Below are 20143 nucleotides of genomic sequence, written 5' to 3'. Positions count from 1 at the left end.
TTCACTCTCTCCCAGCCCAGATTTTCCCTTCCCTCCCCCCAAATTCCCACACTGAAGTCCTGACTCAATAGTTACAAACCACAAGAGCATATTTCTAGCATGTCCCAATACCCCCACAAGCCATCAGTGATCTACCCAGACTCCATGCATTACTGTTCAAAATACAGCCAAGCCCAGATCCCTTCTGTTTCTGGATCTCAGGGCTTCCCTCAATACAGGTGAGCAATGCTATTGAAGGAAGTGACCAGAAACACTGCCTAAATTTCAATGGTCCTCACCTTACGGTGTTCTTTAGTACTTTGTCAAATCTCCCATTTAGGTGCCAGAGTGGCACCAATTTCCTACTAATCCTGTCAAATCATATTTTATTTACTTCTCTCAACAATAACTCATATCCATTATCTCTGCTAAGTCCTTTTCCCTATCTTTTATGTTGCTGTTTGTGGCCACTGCCACCTCTCTTAAGGGGCAGGGTCTCTGGTTTATAGTGCAAAATTCAGTCCACCTCCCCTCTGTTGTGCAATGCCGTGTTGAAAAAAAAATGTTACTTTCAGAAACTTAATTGGCAATATGATACAACTAAATGGTTAATTTAGTTAAAGACCTCAGGAAAAGAAAGTGCCCTTTCCAACATCAATGCTGGAAACTAATGCTAAGAAATAGACTTCCAATTTTGGTGACTTATCCTCATTTGGATGCAAGAAGTCTGTACTGGGATAAAAACCAACAAGCATGGATAGGCACATACTTGAAACTGAACATAACAAAGGTTTAGCTGTGCATATGGTCAGTACCAGAAAAGGAGAATCTTAAATGGGAGAAATCAGAGTTGGAACCCAAATGCTTTTAGTCACTTTTGTCATCAGGCATCATTCCCCATCCCCACCACACATACATATTCTTGTGCATCAGCAACCTCCTTCTATCAAACATTATGTGCACTTTGGCTATCCCCAATTTCCTTGTCAACTAGTTTCAATCTTTACTTACAGTGGCAAAACAGAGCTGCAGTTAGTACAGCTGTCTCACAATGACCCAGGTTCAATTCTGACCCAACAAACAATCTGCTGGTAGAACTCAGTCCTGATGCAGGGTTTCAGCCTGAAACATTGACAGTTCCTTTCCTCCCACAGATGCTGCTTGACCCGCTGAGTTCTTCCAGCAGATCGTTTGTTGCTCCAGACTCCAGCATCTGCAGTCTCGTGTCTTCAATTTTGACTCCATCGCTATTGGTTAGCGCATTCTTCCTCTGACCTTGTAGATTTCCTCTGGGTGCTCTGGTTTCTTACCATGTCCCAAAGATGTGCTGATCATTAGGTTAATTGGTTACTGCAAATTACCTCAAATATCGGTGGCTGGAGAGAGAATTGTGGGGGAAGGAGAGATGTTAGTGGACATATGTGAGAGAATAGGTTATTGATGGGATTGCTCCAAGAACTGCAAGGACTCCATGGGCTGAATGGCCTCTGATGTGGTGAGGAAATATGAAATACGAAGATGAAAATATAAAATACAAAATAAGGCAAATGGTGCAGATGATGGATATCTAAACCGATGCAAAAATAGAAAAAATTCTAGAAAACTGCTGATTGCCATGCATTTTCAGATCCTATCATTTTTGGTCCTGCTATTATCACTGAAGTAATGCTAGGCACAACAAAACACACTTCACATTCTATTCATTAATTTTTTTAGAAAGTGAAAAAGAACACTGCCCTCATTCCAAAAATCTGCCAGATATCAGAAACTGAACATTTTTTCCCCAATGATGTTAGTGAGTTTGCTGAATCTCTACTCAAGATATTTCCTTAACAAAAAAGCTCAACTACTCCAATATACACAGTCCTCAATTTCCAAAGATTTATGAATAGGAACTGTCTCAAAATTGATTCAGATGAAACTGCGTGACCGAGTCAAAATGTATTTTCACTAAAACAAAAAAAAACTTTAACAATAATCTACATTTGTTTTGATCATAAGTTGTCCATCTATAAATAACATATCAAAGAAAAGTTTGTTAACAAACTTAAATGAAATGAAGGTTAGTAAACTCAATCACCAGTTTCCTTTAATGCCTTTTGAAATAAAAGACAAGCACTCAAATAATGAAAGGTTGAAGAGACAACTTCTGTATCAATGCAAATAGGTATTGCATATTCTTTAATCTGCATGGATTCAGATGGAAATTTTCCTCCATGCAGAGATAAAATAATCAAATCCTAGTTGTTTGAAACAGGCTATGGCACTTGAGTTTTTTTTAAAAACTTAAGTTACTAATACATAATTGTCTAGAAACTGGATCCATTAGTGCCTTTTTTAAAAAAAAATGAATAAATGCTGCATTTAAAACAATGTAATGTATATTTTGAATTGTTTCCACCCATTTCGTATTGATGTCCTGCCTATCAGGAAATTAAACCGGGCACTTTCTGTTATGATTTTTTTTGTATGTGATGCTGTCATCAATATTACAAATTAATTTCAGTGAATTAACTCACAGTTCATTGAAATATGTATCATGCAGGAAGCAGTGAACTGTGCACTGAGACATCATTTTAAATTTTGTAAATCGTCAACATCAAAATATTTCAATATTAAAAAATCTCACCGTCAACAACGCTGAGCACAGATCAAATCACTTGTGCACAGATACCTTTTGTTCACGGAGTTCTTAATTTGTAGCCCCAATCTGCCACTGTTCATGGTGGCTCAGGCCCACTTACTGCACGAGCATGGGCATTTGATCATGTGGTAGGTTGGTCAGAAGTTTATGGGATATGGATACAAGGCAAGCTGGCTTATTGGATCCAAAATTGACTTGGTGATAGGAGATATGGTCAGTCCACTTCATGTCTTGAGGAGCATCTAGAGACCTCCTGCACCATTATCCACCAACTCCAACTGCACCCGCTTTTTTCTAGATCCAGCACATGTGGCTGCTGCAGAGCAGCGACTATGGCATCAACCCAAATAAGACAGTAGCTGCAAGCTCAAGCTATGACTACCACAAGTTGTATTTTAATGCTTCTTAAAAAGGGAATAAAAATACAGGGTTCATTTTTCACCCCTCCAAATGAAAACATCCCAATTTCACTATTGTTTCTCTGACATCAATTTGGTGTTGGAGTGAAATTGCTCCTTAGCACACCAAAAATGAGTGAAATCCAATTTCTAAGCAGTTATGGCAAAAACATATTAAGTAACTATGCCTAAAAACTTCTCTCTCACTATTGGGAATTTTAGCAACAGAAAAATAGAGAACAACATTTCCTTATACTATATCTTGAGTGATTCCAGTACCTCTTGAGCGTGAGAGCACAATGTTTACAGAGATTCCATTATAAATATTTATATTGGCTCCACTATAATTTCTGGCATAAAAGGCATTACAAAAAGTTATGTTTGTGACAAGAAATATGCACATTGCACAATATTCTAAAGATACAGATCTCGTGGCACCATTTTTAGGAGGATCTTGAATGTGCTTTCTGACATTAACAGTCATCCTGAATACAATTTACCAACTACTCTGATATTGAGAATTTACTGAAGCAAAACAATTATGGGACTAACAATATTACACATCTGATACTGAAAGGTTTAAGCCTCAAGTATTTGTAATACTAATTACCTACCATTTATAAAACTTGCTTAAGATCATGAAAATCTGTCAATTTTATTCTCTGAATTTCTGTCTTTCTTCTTCCAAAATGGTTAAGACTTCAGCAACCACTCGGGGAGTATTGAGGGCATCTGAGCAGGGATACTCTTCAAGGAAGAGGAGTTCTGGGACTTCAGCGGGGCTGCAGTAAAAATCAAAAACTGCGGTCAAGGCCCAAGACAACCTGTGAGCAGTGTCACAGGAGATTTATTAACAACACATATAGTAAATTAAATGCATTTAAATGAAACATTCCTGGAGCAACTAACGTTAACACAATTAAGTTCTGCACAAAAAAGGTAACCAGCTGGTATGGAAATATCATAGTAGAAACAAAAAAAAATTTGAAAAATGAGCAATGGCTTACAACAATCCTTGGAAAACAATTTTTTTTAAAAACTTAAGGTATGCAATAAAACTATACTTTACAGTAGCATGTAGATTCTAATATATTATACTCAAATCTTTTTTTAGTAATTTTTTCATATATTTGTACTGCATACTTTATTATCTTTTAACAAGCAGAAAGATCAATAGGAACATAAGCACAGGAATTGCTCTTTAGCTCGTCTGCTCTGCCATTCAGTGAGATCATGGCTGATCTGTGACCTAATTCTCTTAGGGCCTTTGCTTCATATCCCCAAATATTTTTGGTTAAGGAAAAAAAAATGATTTAAAATTAATGAGTGACTTAGTAACAATCCTCACTGTAATCCCTACCATCAGCAAGTAGAAGCACTCGTCAAATTCACTCCAGAAAAGCCTGGCTCTCAATTTAAGACGAGGCATACAGTACTAAACTTCCCAATCAGAAATAATTTCTCCTTCTCACTACTGTATCAATTATACTTAACATCTTGAAAACTTTAATCAAGTGATCCAAATGAGATTCAATTATACCTTGTGTAACTTCTTTTTATTTAATCGTCAGAGTCCAGATATATTCTGATGCATCTACAATATATTCTGTAAGACCAGTTTATCGTTCCTAAAGTATATCACCAGAACTGTAAACCATACTCCAGATATAGTCAAAGGCTTTCGATAATTGTATCATAAATTCTATCCCATCGAACCTCAGTCCTACAGATATAAATAATCCTAATTATGGTCCGTACTGGCCATTCTGTTGATGTACATAGACCTAATACCAAAATCATACCCATCCAAGTCTTTCTGAACCGCAATGCTTCCAACATTATCACCATTTAGAAAATACTCAGTTCTATACTTTTTATATAACCTCAGAATTACCAAAACAGAAAATTACTTGAGAAAGTTTTGCTATTTTACATCATATTTATAATTTAATGCTTCCATTCACATTGATTATAAGGTTGCCTATCCTTGCATTCAGATAATTTCTCTAAAATTTCCTGGTTTCATTCCCCAAAATATCACTGTGACGCTTGCAATCTTGTTGCTGAAAGGAATTATTCTTGAAGAAAAAAAAATCACTTCTGATTTTTTTTTGTTAGGGCATCTGCAAATATTCTCCACTATATCCTTTAAAACCGAGATTTAAACCATCTGATGTAGGATCTGTCACTCATTACTGCCATTATTTAATCAGCTATTTTTCTTCTGTTTATTTTGGTATACCCTTGTCCCAGATTCAATGTTAGTTTCCTCACAACATCCAGGATGCTGTTCTCTTCCTCGTATTTAAATATAAATGCAAATCATTATGCCTGTCATTTCCTTATTTATAATGGGCTACATTGTGTTTGACTTGCTGCTCTAACCTCTCGTGACCCTCTGGATGCAACTAAGTTGGTTACCCTCTGCCATGGCCATCCTATAAAATGGAGAGGCTTGTGAGCAGCAACAAGGCCCCAATCAGTAACTGGGGGCCTGCCCCTGGACTGCTCTTATGGTCATTCAGTAACTCTCGCTAGCAAAGACCTTTTAAGCCATTTGTAAATACCTAGTTAGAGACATTTAAAACAGGTGAAACAGATTTTTTTTAAAAATTAAAGATTTAGCAATTAAAAAATGAACAATAATTTTTGTATTTAACTGATAGCATTTTTTGTAAAAAAAGAAGCAAACCCCTTACCATTACCATAAGGGTTGGCAGGCATAAAGCTAAAATCTAACACTTTAGCTCAGCGTGCCTGAGTTTTGTCCCGGGAGCCGATGCCGATGTTCTCTGGTGGAGGTCAGATGTACTGCATCTGCATCGGGAATACACTGACCTTCCAAAGTCGTTAGCCAATGCTTTTCTCCAGAATCACTGGCTAGACATTAGCATCATTTGGGCCATTATGACTAGATGCATGGAGCTTGAAATGTCATTAATTTTGTTGCCAATTTCCATCCTACTCTCACTATCCTGTGGTCTGAATTTGACTTCCCTTTCCTTTGACTTCTTCATCTCCATCTTAAGGGATAGACTAGTAACCAATATCCAATTCAACCCCACAGGCTCTCACAGCTCTCTCTACTACACCTCTTTTGCATTTCCCTGGTTGGTTCTTCCACCTCCACCAACAACCCCCATTCAATGTGGTCAGACCACATTTGGAGTACTGAGAGCACTTTTGGGCCCCATATCTAAAGGAGGATGGGCTGGCATTGGAGAAGGCTCAGAGGAGGTTTACAAGAATGATACCGAGAATGAAAAGGTTAACACGAGCACATTTGATGGCTCTAGGCCTGTAATCGTTGGAGCTTAGGATGACGGAGGTTCTCATTGAAACCTATCTAATATTGAAAAGCTTGGACAGAGTTGACGTGGAGAGGATGTTCCCAGTAGGGGGGAAAGAGTCTAGGACCAGAGGGTACAGCCTCAGAATAGATGGAAGTCCCTTTAGAACAGAGGAGAAGGAATTTCTTTAGCCAGAAGGTGGTGAGTCTGTGGAATTCATTGCCACAGATAGATGTGGAGGCCAAGTCATTGGGTATATTTAAAGTGGAGGTTGATAGGTTAGTAAGGGCATCAAAGGTTACAGGGAGAAGGCAGGAGAATGGGGTTGAGAGGGAAAATTAAATCAGTCATGACCGAATGGCGGAGCAGACTCAAAGGGATGAATAGCCTAATTCTGCTCCTATGTCTTATGGTCTTCTCAAGGTACTTTCCCATGCAACCGCAGCAGATGCAACACCAGACCTTTTGTTGCTCATTCTCACCTTCCTGGGATCCAAACAGATCCACTAACTGAAGCAGCAATTTACTTGTATTTCTTTCAACCTGTATAAAACAATTGGTGCTCATGATGTTGTCTCCTATACAGGAGATAAACCAAGCACAGATTGAGTGACCACTTTGCAGATCACCTTCATTCAGTCTGCAAAGGTGACCCTGAGCTTCCAGTCATGTACCACTAATTCTCCATCCCACTCCAACTTCTCATCTTTGGCTTCCCACACTGTTCCAATGAAGCCCAAGGCAAGTTCCTTCTATTCTGACCAAGCCTGCTGCAGCCCCCAGGATTCAACAGTTTCAGATAACCATCCTTCCTGTTTGTATAACACAACTAGCCAGTTCTGATAGACAGCCATATTTAATATTAATTCAGTTTTCCTCTCTATACAGATGCTGCCTAATCTGCCGAGTACTTCCAACACACTCTTTTCTTGTCACATGAACACCAACAAAGACCACTTAGGAATAATTGCCTATTTGCTAGCTGTACATTTTATGTTAAAAATAAAGCACGTTGACAAAGGGAGTATAAGCTATATGATACCAGAGTTAAGTTCATGGAAATTTATTGGCTTCTGAAAGGAAGTTTAAGATAAACATTCTTTCCAAGATATCATATAAAAATCAATTGTGCCAAGTGTTAGGTTTCTTTATACACTTTTCCTTACTTTCCGATATTAAAGGTGGTCATACTTAGTTCATGTATAATCTGGAGTACTTTACCATGTATGAGCAATAGGGTGGTTTAATGTTTCTATATTGAAAAGGGTGTTACTATGACTATACAATGAATGCCATTACAACATGTATTTATGTTGAGCATTTACTGTAGTATGAACATTGAAGCACTTGACAGGAGCATTGCTAAACAAGTTTGTCATTGATTGATACAATATGATACTGGGGAAAATAAAGGTGCTTTCAAATGTGGAAAGAATGGTGGTAAAGATTCAGCAAAGGAATACAGAGCTTAGGGTTTCACCAGCCAATCAGAAATGTGCAAAGTGTCAGAGATGAAGCAGCACAGATATCATCAAGAGCTGTCATGCTAGAGAGGGTTACAGAGGCCATGAAATGATGGGAAAATACCAAGGGCATGTTACCTCCAGAGACAACAAACCTAGCAGACAATTCTGCAAAAAGTCAAACTATCAAATAGGTTTATTTACCAAAAGCAGTTTACAAAAATTAGTAGCAGGGATGTGGGCTTCACAGGCTGAGCCAGCACCTAATTGCCCATCCTAGTTGCCCTTGAGAAGGTGGTGGTGAGCTGCCTTCTTGAACCACTGCAGTCCTTGAGGTGAGGGTATACCAACAATGCTGTTAGAGAGAGAGTTCCGGGATTTTGACCTAGTGACAGTGAAGGTACGACGATATATTTCCAAGTCAGGATGGTGTATGGTTTGGAAGGCAACTTCCAGATGGTGGTGTTCCTATGCATTTGCTGCTTTTGTCCTTCTAGCTGGTAGAGGTCATGGGTTTGGAAGGTACCATACAAGGAGTCTTGGTGAATTACTGCAGTGCATCCAATAGATGATACAAACTGCTGCTACTGTTCGGTGGTGGTGTGAGTGAATGGTGTGGATAGGGTGCCTATCAAGTGGGTTGCATGTCCCGTACAATGTCAAGTTTCTTGAGTGCTTTTGAAGGTGCACTCATCCAGGCAAGTGGAGGGTTCCATCACACTGCATTGTATCCAGATCCAAACCATAACTTGCCAGTGCATTAAAGAATTTATGGTCATAAAATCCTTTAAAATAAGTAACTCATTTCTAATGTAGTCAGTGGCTTCACCAAGGCCTTTTACAAGTTTCTGATTGGGAGGCTGGTCCAAAAGTTAGAGCTCATGAGATCCAGGACAAGTTGGCAAACGGGATCCAAAATCAGCTTGGTAATAGAAGGCTGAGGGTGTTAGTGGAGGGTTGCTTTTGTGATTGGAAGCCTGTGGCCAGTGTGTGCCACAGGGATCAGTGCTGGGACCCTTACTGTTTAATATATTCATCAAGAATTTGGATAGAAATGTCAGAGATATGTTTTGCAGATGACCTGAAAATTGGTGTTGTTGAAAGTGAGAATAGTTGTAAGCTACTGAATGATATGATTAGCTGGTAAGATGGGCTAGGAATGGCCGATGGAATTCAATCCTGATAAATGCATAGTAAAATGCACTTTGGGATGACTAATAAGAGTAGGACATACACAATGAATGGTAGTATCCTGGAAGTATTGAGGAACAGAAGGACCTCAGTGTATAAGGAAGGTGGCAGCACAGTTTGACAGGTAGTGAAGGCAGCATATGGGATACTTGCTTTCACAAGATAGGGCACAGAACATGAGAGTAGGGAGATCATGACACAACTTTATAAAACACTGTTTAAGTCACAACTGGAGTAATTTTTTTTGTTATGATCACCACACTTTAGGAAGGATGTGAGTGCACTGGTGAGGGTGCATAAGAGATTCACCAAAATGTTTTCTAGGATGGAGCATTTCAGTTATGAAAGGAAGAGACTAGATTAATGCTCCTTGGAGCAGAGAGGCTGAAAAGTACGCAGGTGTGGGGTCCAGACAGAAGCATGTATGAGAGGTAGAGAAGAGGTAGGTAGTAGAAATTTTCCCTGTAGCAGAGGTACCTAAAAGTAAAGGGCAGAGGTTTAGAGTAAGGACTAAGACGTTTAAAAAGGATTGAACTTTTTCCACCCAAAGAGTGATTGGAATCTGGAATACACTGCCTGAGAGGGTGAAGGAGGCAGGTATTCTCACATTTAAGTATCTTGGTGAACACTTGAATCACCAAAGCATAGAAGGCTATGGCCCAGGTCCTGGTAAAAGGGATTAGTACAGATCGGTACTTCATGGTTAGCATGGACATGGGTGGACTGAAGCTTCTCTGCTATAGGAATATTTGGATTCTTAGTAAGCAAAGGGGTTTAGAGGTTACCAGAGAAGGAAGAATGCAGAATTAGGGTTACAGTCAGTTCAGCCAAGACCTTGTTAAATGGTGGAGCAGGATCTAGAGGCTGAAAGTCCTAATGCTAACTCGTATGCTCAAGTGTTGCTAGTTCTTTTCCCCCTCAGACATCTGTTTACTTTACATGTTATTTATCAAGATTAGAATTTCACACGAAATAGAATCTCTGTAAAAACAGGAGTACATTATATGCACCAAAGAATAAAAGAAAAGCAAGTAAACTCCAGACTGAAAGTACTGAATTTACCCAAACAGTTCCTATAATCTGGCACACTTGGAACTTTGGTGGTGCTGGGCTATCAGATTTTTTGGATTACTGGATGTTATTCCCTACTCATATTCCAACATGGTTTTGATGACTTGTTTTTAAGATGTTATACATTATTATAATAAATCTCCCAGTGAACCCAATAACTTCAAAGGATCATGGGAAAAGGGACACTGGTCAGTTAAAAGAGAGCATGGGAATCAGAAGGAAGTGTGCGAACTGGGGCCCTAGCAAGTCAGAAAGGCAAACTAGATGCCAAACCATGGGGAGTTCTGAGCAGTCAGCTAGTGATTTATCAGAGTTCCACTGTATAACAAATTATAGTTAACTCCTACAAATAGTAAGGAAAGATTGTACAGAGTAATTACCTGTTGAAAATTTGAGTCGTTACTGAGCCTGATATTCAGAGGCAACAAAACAATGAGTTGGCAATGGCAAAACATACAACACAGATTAAAAAAAGGACTGATATATTACAGATTCTCAACAAATGCAGAATTTTTTCTATTGTACACATGCTACAATGTTTCATATTAGACATTAGCATTATGAAATGTCAACCATATTCAAATAAATTATGACTGAACTTCTAGACTTAATTATTCAATAACTATCACATGTTGCAAATTGCAAATGTACAAATTCAATTAAACTCACTGCACTTATTTTGTATAGGAGGGAAAATTTAAACGTTTATTTTAAAATGTAATTTTTTTTTCCACAATCTTGTTTCACACTTCAGAACTGATTCAAATGCATTACAAGATCATTTACATGAATTTAAATACAGTTGCTTCCAGTGACAAGCCACTGTCAAACAAGCCTATTGATCGCAATGCTGTAAGTGACAAGAAACGAATAGAAGTACATAATTTGTAGGGAATTATCCTCCATCAAAGCATATGAATTGTACGTAACTTTCCTCCAGTCTCTGCTTTCCTGTTAAAAACCTACTTAGATTGTGAAAAGCTGTTTTATTTCTTTCATAAGTCTTGTTTCTTCCCTGTTTAAAAATTCTTCTCATTATCATAAATCTACACAGCAGTCACTGCAATGTCACATTAGCATGAACCAAATTACATAATTTTTAAAGGCACAAACCCTCTTCCTGCGGTACCCACACAACCTTTGTGGATTTATATCGCACAATTCTGGTTAAATACTACAGGAAAGTAAATGTTGCAGACTCTCTCAATGCTCAATGACTTTATCTGCTCGAGTAGCCAAACCATAAAGATCAGGAGCATTACCAGGTTTAATCCAAAGAATTTACCGAGTCAACTGCAATTAACATTAGGGTCCCCAGATTAAGGAGAGTGGAGTTTACCAAGATTCATCTCAGCTCCTAATTAGTTCAGTCACCACCTAAAACTATTTGTTTGAAGGTGCTGAGTTGGACATGACTGCATCATCTGAGTAAAATAGCAGTGTTCATACACAAATATCCATTTTAATAAAAAGTTTGTAAGGATTCCAAGACTTCAAGAAAAAACTGCCAAGGTAAAAGTCATAATTATTTGATTAAGATCTTTGATGAAATAACCAAAAGTCATACTAAACAGGAAGAGTACACTGTAGGCATGATTTGCATTAGGGAATCTTGCAGGAAACTTCTACTAAAGCAACATCATATGCTTATCTTTGCATTACTTTTACTAGTGCTTCTAAGTGTAATAGGAGAATTCCAACCTTGATCTAATTCTCAGGAGTTCTTTGTTAGATAAAGAATAATTCTTTCAACTCTGAATTTCAAGCAATTGGCTTCCTCTACACTGAAGCCATTAACTTTCAATATTCCATGGATAGCTTAACTGGTTAGTTTTGGTTGTCCCAATACAAAACTGAAAAACTATCCAACCAGTTTAACAAGAATGATAAGGGCACTTTATTCAAAGAGTCAGCACATCATGCAATATTTATCATTTACAACCCTTCCAGAAAATTTCTTGATCAGACATAGTAGAGAGCAATGCAGTGCATGTTTCCCCGAAGAGAAACCAGGAAAGATCAGAAAATAGCTTGGTGAATAGAAAGGATAATCTGGCCCTGAGCCACCAGACCAGAGAGCAAGAAATAGAAATGAGCTAAGTTTGGGTGGCTGAGGCTGCGTTTTAACTAAAATAATTAAAAGATTAAACAGTTCAGACTTATCCTACCTTTGAAAGAAAACGAGATAGGTGATAAAAAAAAATAAAGCTGGCAAACCTGGATGATTCAGATCTCAATGTAGTTAGTGCTGAGTGGAACAAAAGCATAATAGCCAGATTTTGTCAAGTAACATACTGACAAAACTTTTCTCATTATGAAATGTTGACTGACATACAGTTGCCATACTGGAAATGGTAACTCTAAAGTCAGGACATTGAGAATAAAGTGAATAGCAAGTGCACATTATGCATGATTTAATTAATTCTGCCTTTACTTTTTTATGGTTAGCCAGAGATTACACCGTTGCCAAAGAATAAGCGTTCACATCATTTACATAATAACTGGATTAATTGCTTAAAATTACTAAATAAAAATTATTTTTTAATTAAAGGGGCAGTAAGATTGTTAATACCGTCATGCAAATTACATTCTAAACTACCTGTTTTATTAAAACTATACATTTGTATATTACGTACATCCAAGGGTTATATCCTCTTGCACTGTACCTGGGAAACAAGACCAAGGGCAAGATTATAACCCAATTCACATTCAGTAGGGTTGAGAATAGAGAACAATCATTTGATGTGGGCGGTTGGGAATGCAAGTAAGTGATGAATTGGGCCCAAATTTGCAACTAGAATGGCAGCAGGGGTACTAAACCCAACTCCATTGTAATTCAGCTTCTTTAAAAAAAAGCATACAAAATATCTCTTACTGCACTCTACATGTCAAGCCTCACTGGTCTTTATGCCACTGTTGCCCTCTACTTACACTGTTTCTTTCTGTTTCTATCATTCCCTTCTTCCTTCTGTGTCTTTGTATTTATTTTGTGTTCTTCAGGCAGATGGTCGACGACTAAAGAAAGGGAATTCTAATTACAACAGACCTTATTTTCCAGAGGAGCTTTATAGGGACAAATAGCTAGCTTCATTGCCCATTATTCTTCAATCACTTCTGCTTCCTCAACCTCTTGCACTTGAGCAGTTCATCTTTATCACCTTTTACTTCTTTTTATCAAAAAAGTTTTTGTTGTCAGAATGCAACTCACTTTTTAATAAAAGTATTTAGTTTCTTACAAATCAACAGCAATCATTTTTTCATATTTTCTGTGAAAATGAGGCATTTTGTGGGTTTAAATATTCAATGGATCTTTCCCATGCCAAATAAATATACAATATTTCAAGAAGGCTTAATGGCACAAGAAGACTGAAACACAAAGATAGAGTTTTCACAATAATTTGCCCAAGCTTCCTTACAAAGTTGTCTTCGATTCCAAGAAGCTTTAGCTCAGAGCCTGAGAGCATCTTTTAGAAACATATAAAATTATGAAAGGGATAGATTAGAGGCAGGAAAGTTGTTTGCACTGATAGGTGAGACTGGAACTAGGGGACATAGCCTCAAGATTCAGGGGAGCAGATTTAGGACAGAGATGAGGAGGATATGCTTTCCCCAGAGAGGAGTGAATCTATGGAATTTTCTGCCCAGGAAAGCAGTAGAGACTACCTTATTAAATACATTTAAGACACAGTTAGATAGATTTTTGGATAGTAGGGGACTTAAGGGTTATGGGGAAAAGGCAAGTAGGTGGAGCTGAGTCCACGGCTAGATCAGTCATTATCTTAATGAATGGTGGAGCAGGCTCGATGGGCCAGATGGCCTACTCCTGCTCCTATTTCTTATGTTCTTATTAACCCTGCCAAATATCTGAACTTGGAGTTTATACCTTTCCAGGTGCTACAACTGTCAGCTGAAAGGTGGGGAGAGAGTTACCAAATTCATCTAGGCCTACAATTTCCAAGATATTCCAACACAGACTAAAAATGCAAGCCTAATAATTCTAGCACACACAAGTGGGTTTGTTTGTCTGGTACTGCGGCAGGGCATCATGGGCTACTTTGATCGTGGGCTCCTCACCCCACCCACTGCAAACATCAGCTGCCTGCTGTACTGAGATACTTCACTTTCAGGAGTTGACAATAAAACTAGGTTTGGGGAGCTGGACTGAATAGTGGTAATAGATCTGTTTGGCACCTGTGCTGGGGTCAGTAGTGGTGGCAGTGCAGAAATTATGGTGAAAGAAATATTTCAAGTAAATATTCCAAGAAATATTCATTCAAAGAGCCAAGTAACCGGTGGAGGAAGGTGAACATCAAGGATTGCATTAGAACCATGGGGTCAGATGGTCAGAGGATTACAGAGACAACAGAGATCATGGGCGAGAGCAAGGTTTGGGATAATGATGGAAACTTAACATGGTACTTGTATTAGTGAGGTCCAAATCCAGAACTGTGGTGGAAAGACTGAATTATCCTTGAAGTGCTCAAAATGGTTATTCACTGAACAAAGCAGTCCAAGATCCTTTCAATACCCCAAAGACCACAGTGCATGGGGAATAAGACATAATCCTGTGGATACCCTGGCATGGAAACTACATTAAGGGCATAAGGTTGACATACTCCAGGAAGTTCCTGGTTTAATTTCCAGACTGACAAATTAATTTGTTGTTATCTCATTTCACTGTGATAAATCATTACATGGTTTAATTTCTACACAACATTCCAGATTATATCAATACAATTCTCAGCTTAAAACATAGTATCTCATCTTCGAATGCATAGTACAGATTTCTGAACACAATACCAAATTCAACAATTTCAGATAATGATTCAGCTAGTTCAATTTACATTCCTCAAGACAATATTTGTTCATCACTTCATTTTATCCTGCCTCTTTTGTCAATTCCCCACTATTCCATTATGAATCTTCCTTTTGTTTTTCCCTCCTTCTGCTTTCTCCATATCGCAAAACTTTTGATCTTTAACTTTAGCAAGATAAAAGGCCATTGTCCTGAAATACCAACTGTTTCTCTCTCCAAATATGCTGTGAAACCTTCTCAGCATTGCTAGAAGTCTCAGCATTTTGTTTTTGTATTGCAATACCAGTCATCTTTTCCAAGCAAAACAAAATAGCACTAAAATAAATGCCGATTAACCCATTAACTTTCACCACTCTGGTAAAGTACATTAACTTTAATTTGAAAAAATTCTATCAACACTTACCAAGGATGCAGCAATGCCACTTAAAGACAATTACAATGGACCTGGTACCTTTGTTGTTGCAAACTAAGGAGCAGATTAACTTTCAATATAATACTTTCCTCCCAGATAGCATTGCAATCATACTTAACACAAGATTTTAGGAAAACTCACTCAAATGCCAGTAGTTGGTGAGTCATTGTCAATGGTAACAGAAGATATAAAATAAGGAGGGCAAATAAACTACACACAATTGCTGGAAACATTTTCAAGAATACAAGAATGTGTACACACAACTTTCCTCAATCAAACCCCGGTATAATAAAACTGTAAATTATAATTCACATAACATACTGAAAATTAAGACAGTTTTATTTGCATAAGTTAAAGCTCAACCCAGTTTATCTTCCTCAATTTAAATTCAATTCTAGTATCACTTTTCTCCATATTTTTATGCACCAACATATTAAGCAGCATAATACCACTTTTAAATGTAGGCCATTATTTCAAGTTATCTGACAAAAATCTAAAACAATCAAATAGTTTTCATTTAACCAATATAATCGCAAGGTTTCCCACAATACAGTGGATATTAAAACATGTAATGGAAGTGCAATCACTGAGCTAGACAAATGCATTATAAATAATGTCAAACATCGGATATTAGGTATAAAGTTAATGAGGGCAATGTGTAGGACTGCAGATACAGATACAAATTAATGAAAATAGTTCCATGGCTAGCTATGATCAGAGCTTTAGAAATGAACTATTATTTTGTAACACTTGTCCAGGATTGTTACTCTATTTATAAAACAACCTTATGATTCAAGTTAATAATTCAAGTTATTTTACATAACTGTGTTAAGCATTTTCCACTGTGGTCATTCTCATGGTCCCTCCTTTGATAATCCAAGTTTCGAGGTAAAAATAATAGAAATTATGAGTTGTGTTTATTTCTTCTGGGTTGTATTAAGAACCACAAGCTCCTGAACTACAAATGATTAATTTTATATCACAACTCTGCTTTACCTCAGGAATATAAATTATTGCACCACTTTGCATATTTATTAGTTAACTAGAATAATCATTCCATCTCCTTAATATTCCATTGAGGCAATACTCCAATGTTTAATTCACATTATATGGATTGGAATTATACAGGGAATAACTAGCTCCATTTAGATAAGATACAGCTGATTTCAATAAAAAGCACATTGAAACTGGTTCACTATTTTGAATGACAGTGCACAATATTATCCTTAATGATTTATAATCCACATCCTTGTAATATGCAAGTTATCAACATCTACACTGAAGTAAAACCCTGACTTTTTTCTAAAAACTTTAATTTTTATACTATATGGGAGCTCTCTTAATCCAACAGGTATTACAATTTTAATGTTAACTATTTAACATATAAAAGGAAACACAAGATTATTGCTAGTGAAGTATAAATTGAAGCTTTTCTCTCGTGACATTTTAACCCACAATTCAAACAAGTGCAGGAACGAATTTTCTTTAATGCTTCCACTGTGGTTCCCTGAACATCAGCATCAGAGATAACTGTTCAAAAAACTCAAATGGGAACAGCTTTCAATCGGTCAGATCTTCCATGTTCTTTGGATACAGGACTGGGTTCAGACTGACACCTAGTAGTGAAGGTTACTCTGTTGCTCAAAAAAAAATCAATGATAAACCTACCAACTACTGGCCAATCAGCTTAATCTCAGTGGTGGAAAACCTGAAAGAAACATTGATCTGGGCAGTATTAAGTCACTTGGAGGAAAGTAGATCAAGGCAAGATTTGACAAAGACCAATTGCGTTTAACCAATTTGGCAGAATTTTTTGATGAAGCAACAGGTAGAGTTGAAGAGGTAAATGCAGTCGATCAGATGTACATAGACATCCAGAAGGCTTTTAAGGTGCTATGTAACAGGTTCCTCAGCAAAGCTGTAGCACTTGTCATAAATGGGTCACTGACAACATGCATAAAAAGTTGTCTGTCAGTTATCCGGTGAGGGATTGTGGCATATAGTTATTTGTTCAACATGAAGTGATTCATTACTGGCATTCTCCAGGGATTGGTGTTAGGGCTATTGCTTTTCTGATCCATATCTTTTACTGAAATACAGGAGTGCAAACCACAACTACTAAATGTGCAGAAAACACAAACTTGCTCATACTGTGAACTGCAAAGAGGGTAATGATAAGCTACAGCAGGATATAAACAGGGTGGAAGAATGAACAAAAGCTCAACAGATGAATTTAATGCGGAAAAATGCAAGATAATTATTTTGACAGAAAGAATAAACAATGGCAATATAAAATGAAGAATATTGTTCTAAAATGGGTCCACAAGCAGAGGGACCTGAGTATGCATGCACAGATCATTGAAATTGGCAGCGCATATTAAGAAAGCCATTAATAAGACATACACATGTTTTGGCTTTATCAGTGGATACATAGATGATAAAAAGGCATGGCAGCTATGCTGAATCCTTATAAAACACTGGTCCAGCCTAAAATGATGTATTGTGTTTAATTCTGGTTGCCATTTTCTAGGGAAGATGTAAAAGCCTTAGAGAGAGTTCAAAAGAGATTTACAGAATGGTTTCTGGGATGACTACAGTGACAAGGATAGATTGAACATTTGAAGGAAAGGCTGAGAGGTGATTTAAAAGTATAAAAACAATAGGTGAGCTGGTTTGTGGGGAGGCAGTTTCCTTTGGTGGAGGGGTCCAAGACAACACGTCACAGGTGCAAAACAGAGGGGGAAGAAAATAAAGGGTGACGCGAGGAAAAACCTGTGTGCAGCGTGTGGTTGCAATCTGGAATGCACTGCCTGCAGATATGGAGGAGGCAGATTCCATCGTGGCATTCATGAGGAAACTGGATAACTACAAGGTGGGGGGAAATTGTAAGCCTGTGGGGAAGGGACCGATGGGTGGAATGGAGCCGTTGCTCTGGGAGAGAGCTGACTCGGACATAATGGGCCGAATGGAGACACAGGTACCTGGAGCAAGAAACAATCTGCTGGAACGTTGCATCAAGACACAGGATCAGGTCGGGCCGAATGACCTCTTTCTGTGCTATAATGATTCGATGAAAAGGAGGCAGAAATGCAACGTACGACCATGACCGAACTCCAGCAGTGGGTTAATGCTTTTAACGTGTACTCAAGCTACTCCCCAGCATGTTTGTTCCGTGTTCCTCTCTCGGGTCTCTTTCCCCTTTAAACTGCAAAGGTGCGATCGCACGGAGGTGGCGCACGTCACATGGCTTCACCCAGTCCCCACGCCAGGGGCGGGCAGCGGGCGCACACCATTCACGTCACTCCCACCAACGGGAACTTTTTATTCCGTCTGCCGCTCAAAATAAACAGACTGGCAAAGTGGGAGGGCAGGAAGGAAGGAGGGTGGGGGAGTGGCCGCCGGGTCCGGGCTCGGGCTCCGGTGGGTGTGACGGGGCCCGGCACCCGGGGCTACTCCGCCCGCTCCCAGAGCGGCTGCCAAGGTAACGCCTGACCTCCGACAACCGCCCCCACACCCACCCACCCACCCATCCTCCTCCTCCTCCTCCTCCTCCTCTCTCGACTCACCTTCCGCCACGTCCTCGTCGACGGCGCCTTTCACCTGGGAGAAGCACCACTGCAGGTCGTTGTTGCCGCCAACTCCGACCCCTGGCAAAGGCAAACAAACACATGCTGTAAGTTACGGCAGGCCGGGCTACTGAGGGAGGGAGGGAGGGAGGAAGGTGAGCAAGGCCACGCTCCCGCTCTTACCTGCCATGGCCTTCAGTTGCTCCCGCCGGCTGGGCGGGTGGGTGCTTCCCGGCGGCTTGGTTCGGAAGACGATGGCGAGGAGGGAAACATCGATCAGCGCCGGCGGACCGACAGCGACCTGCCAAGATGGCGGACACCGCCCGACGACATGATTCAGTGACGTCGCACGGCGCGCGCCGCCGGGCTCCTTAAAGGGGCAGCGCGCGCGCGCGTGTACGTGCGTGTGGGCGCGCGCGCGTGGGGGCGGGGGCGCGCGTGTGTTGCTGGGCGCGCGCGTGGTCCTGTCAATCAGGCTGTCAGTCGGTCAGCACATGAAGGGGAGAAGAACTCGAATGCGCAGGATGGTAGGAAGCTGCAGCGAGCGGTGGGCTCCGCCCAGTCCACCACGGGCACGTCCCTCCCCACCATCTACAGGTGGTATCTACAGGAGGTGCTGCCTCAAGAAGGCGACATCCATCGAAGATGCCCTCCAACCTGGGCCATGTCATCTTCTCGCAGCTACCACTGAGCAGGAGGCGCAGAAGGCCACACCACCAGGTTTAAGTCCCACATCAGGTTCAAGAACAGCTACTTCCCTTCAACCATTTGGTTCTTGAACCAAACAGCACAACCCAAATCACCACCTCAGTGTTAGCAACACTTATTACCACTTAGCACTGCAATGCATTTTGTTTTGTTCTAATTTTGTTCTTTCTTGTAGGAATTGTGATTAGTGTTTTCTTGTGAATGCTGTTTATCTGATGCTATGCCTGTGATGCTGCTGTAGCTAAGTTTTTCATTGTATCTATACATACATGTACTTCTGCATATGACAATAAAGACTACTTTGAATTTGACTTCAAGAAGGGTCATGTAACTAATATTTGGACAACTGGTTTTAATTGCTGACACGAGACTATAGATGCTGGAATCTGGAGCAACACATGAAATGCTGCTCCCCTCCTCCACACGTTGGATACAGTGAACTGATGGATGTAGGTGCAAAGTCAGAGGGATGCTGTTGATGTCCTGTAATGCTTGACAGCGTGGAAAGGCAAAGAACATAACTAGCAGTTTGTTGCTTAGTGCATTTACAATTCGCAATTTTTGTAAAAGTTTGATCAGTAAATGCATCTTGGGTTTGAAAACAC

The 20143-nt window shown here is 39.4% G+C and overlaps 1 protein-coding gene across 2 annotated transcripts in view; it reads right to left on the bottom strand.

Annotated features, from left to right (window-relative positions):
* ppp2r2d (protein phosphatase 2, regulatory subunit B, delta) overlaps window positions 1-19827 on the bottom strand; it is a 50836-nt gene extending 31009 nt beyond the window's left edge. Inside the window, exons 1-2 of one of the 2 annotated variants that reach the window (XM_052027337.1) lie at window positions 19014-19827; window positions 18831-18911 (exon numbers count right to left, since the gene is read on the bottom strand). In XM_052027337.1, the coding sequence (XP_051883297.1) occupies window positions 18831-18911; window positions 19014-19020 (88 nt within the window). In that variant the 5' untranslated portion in view covers window positions 19021-19827. Of the gene's footprint in view, window positions 1-18245; window positions 18391-18830; window positions 18912-19013 lie in introns of those variants that run through there. The other variant, XM_052027338.1, reaches the window with a different exon arrangement.
* Between the last annotated feature and the right edge of the window lie 316 nt (window positions 19828-20143).

Source organism: Pristis pectinata, chromosome 12 (assembly GCF_009764475.1).
Source record: "Pristis pectinata isolate sPriPec2 chromosome 12, sPriPec2.1.pri, whole genome shotgun sequence".
In the NCBI taxonomy this organism is placed as follows: Eukaryota; Metazoa; Chordata; class Chondrichthyes; order Rhinopristiformes; family Pristidae; genus Pristis; species Pristis pectinata.
This window is presented reverse-complemented; position numbering and strand designations above follow the sequence as displayed.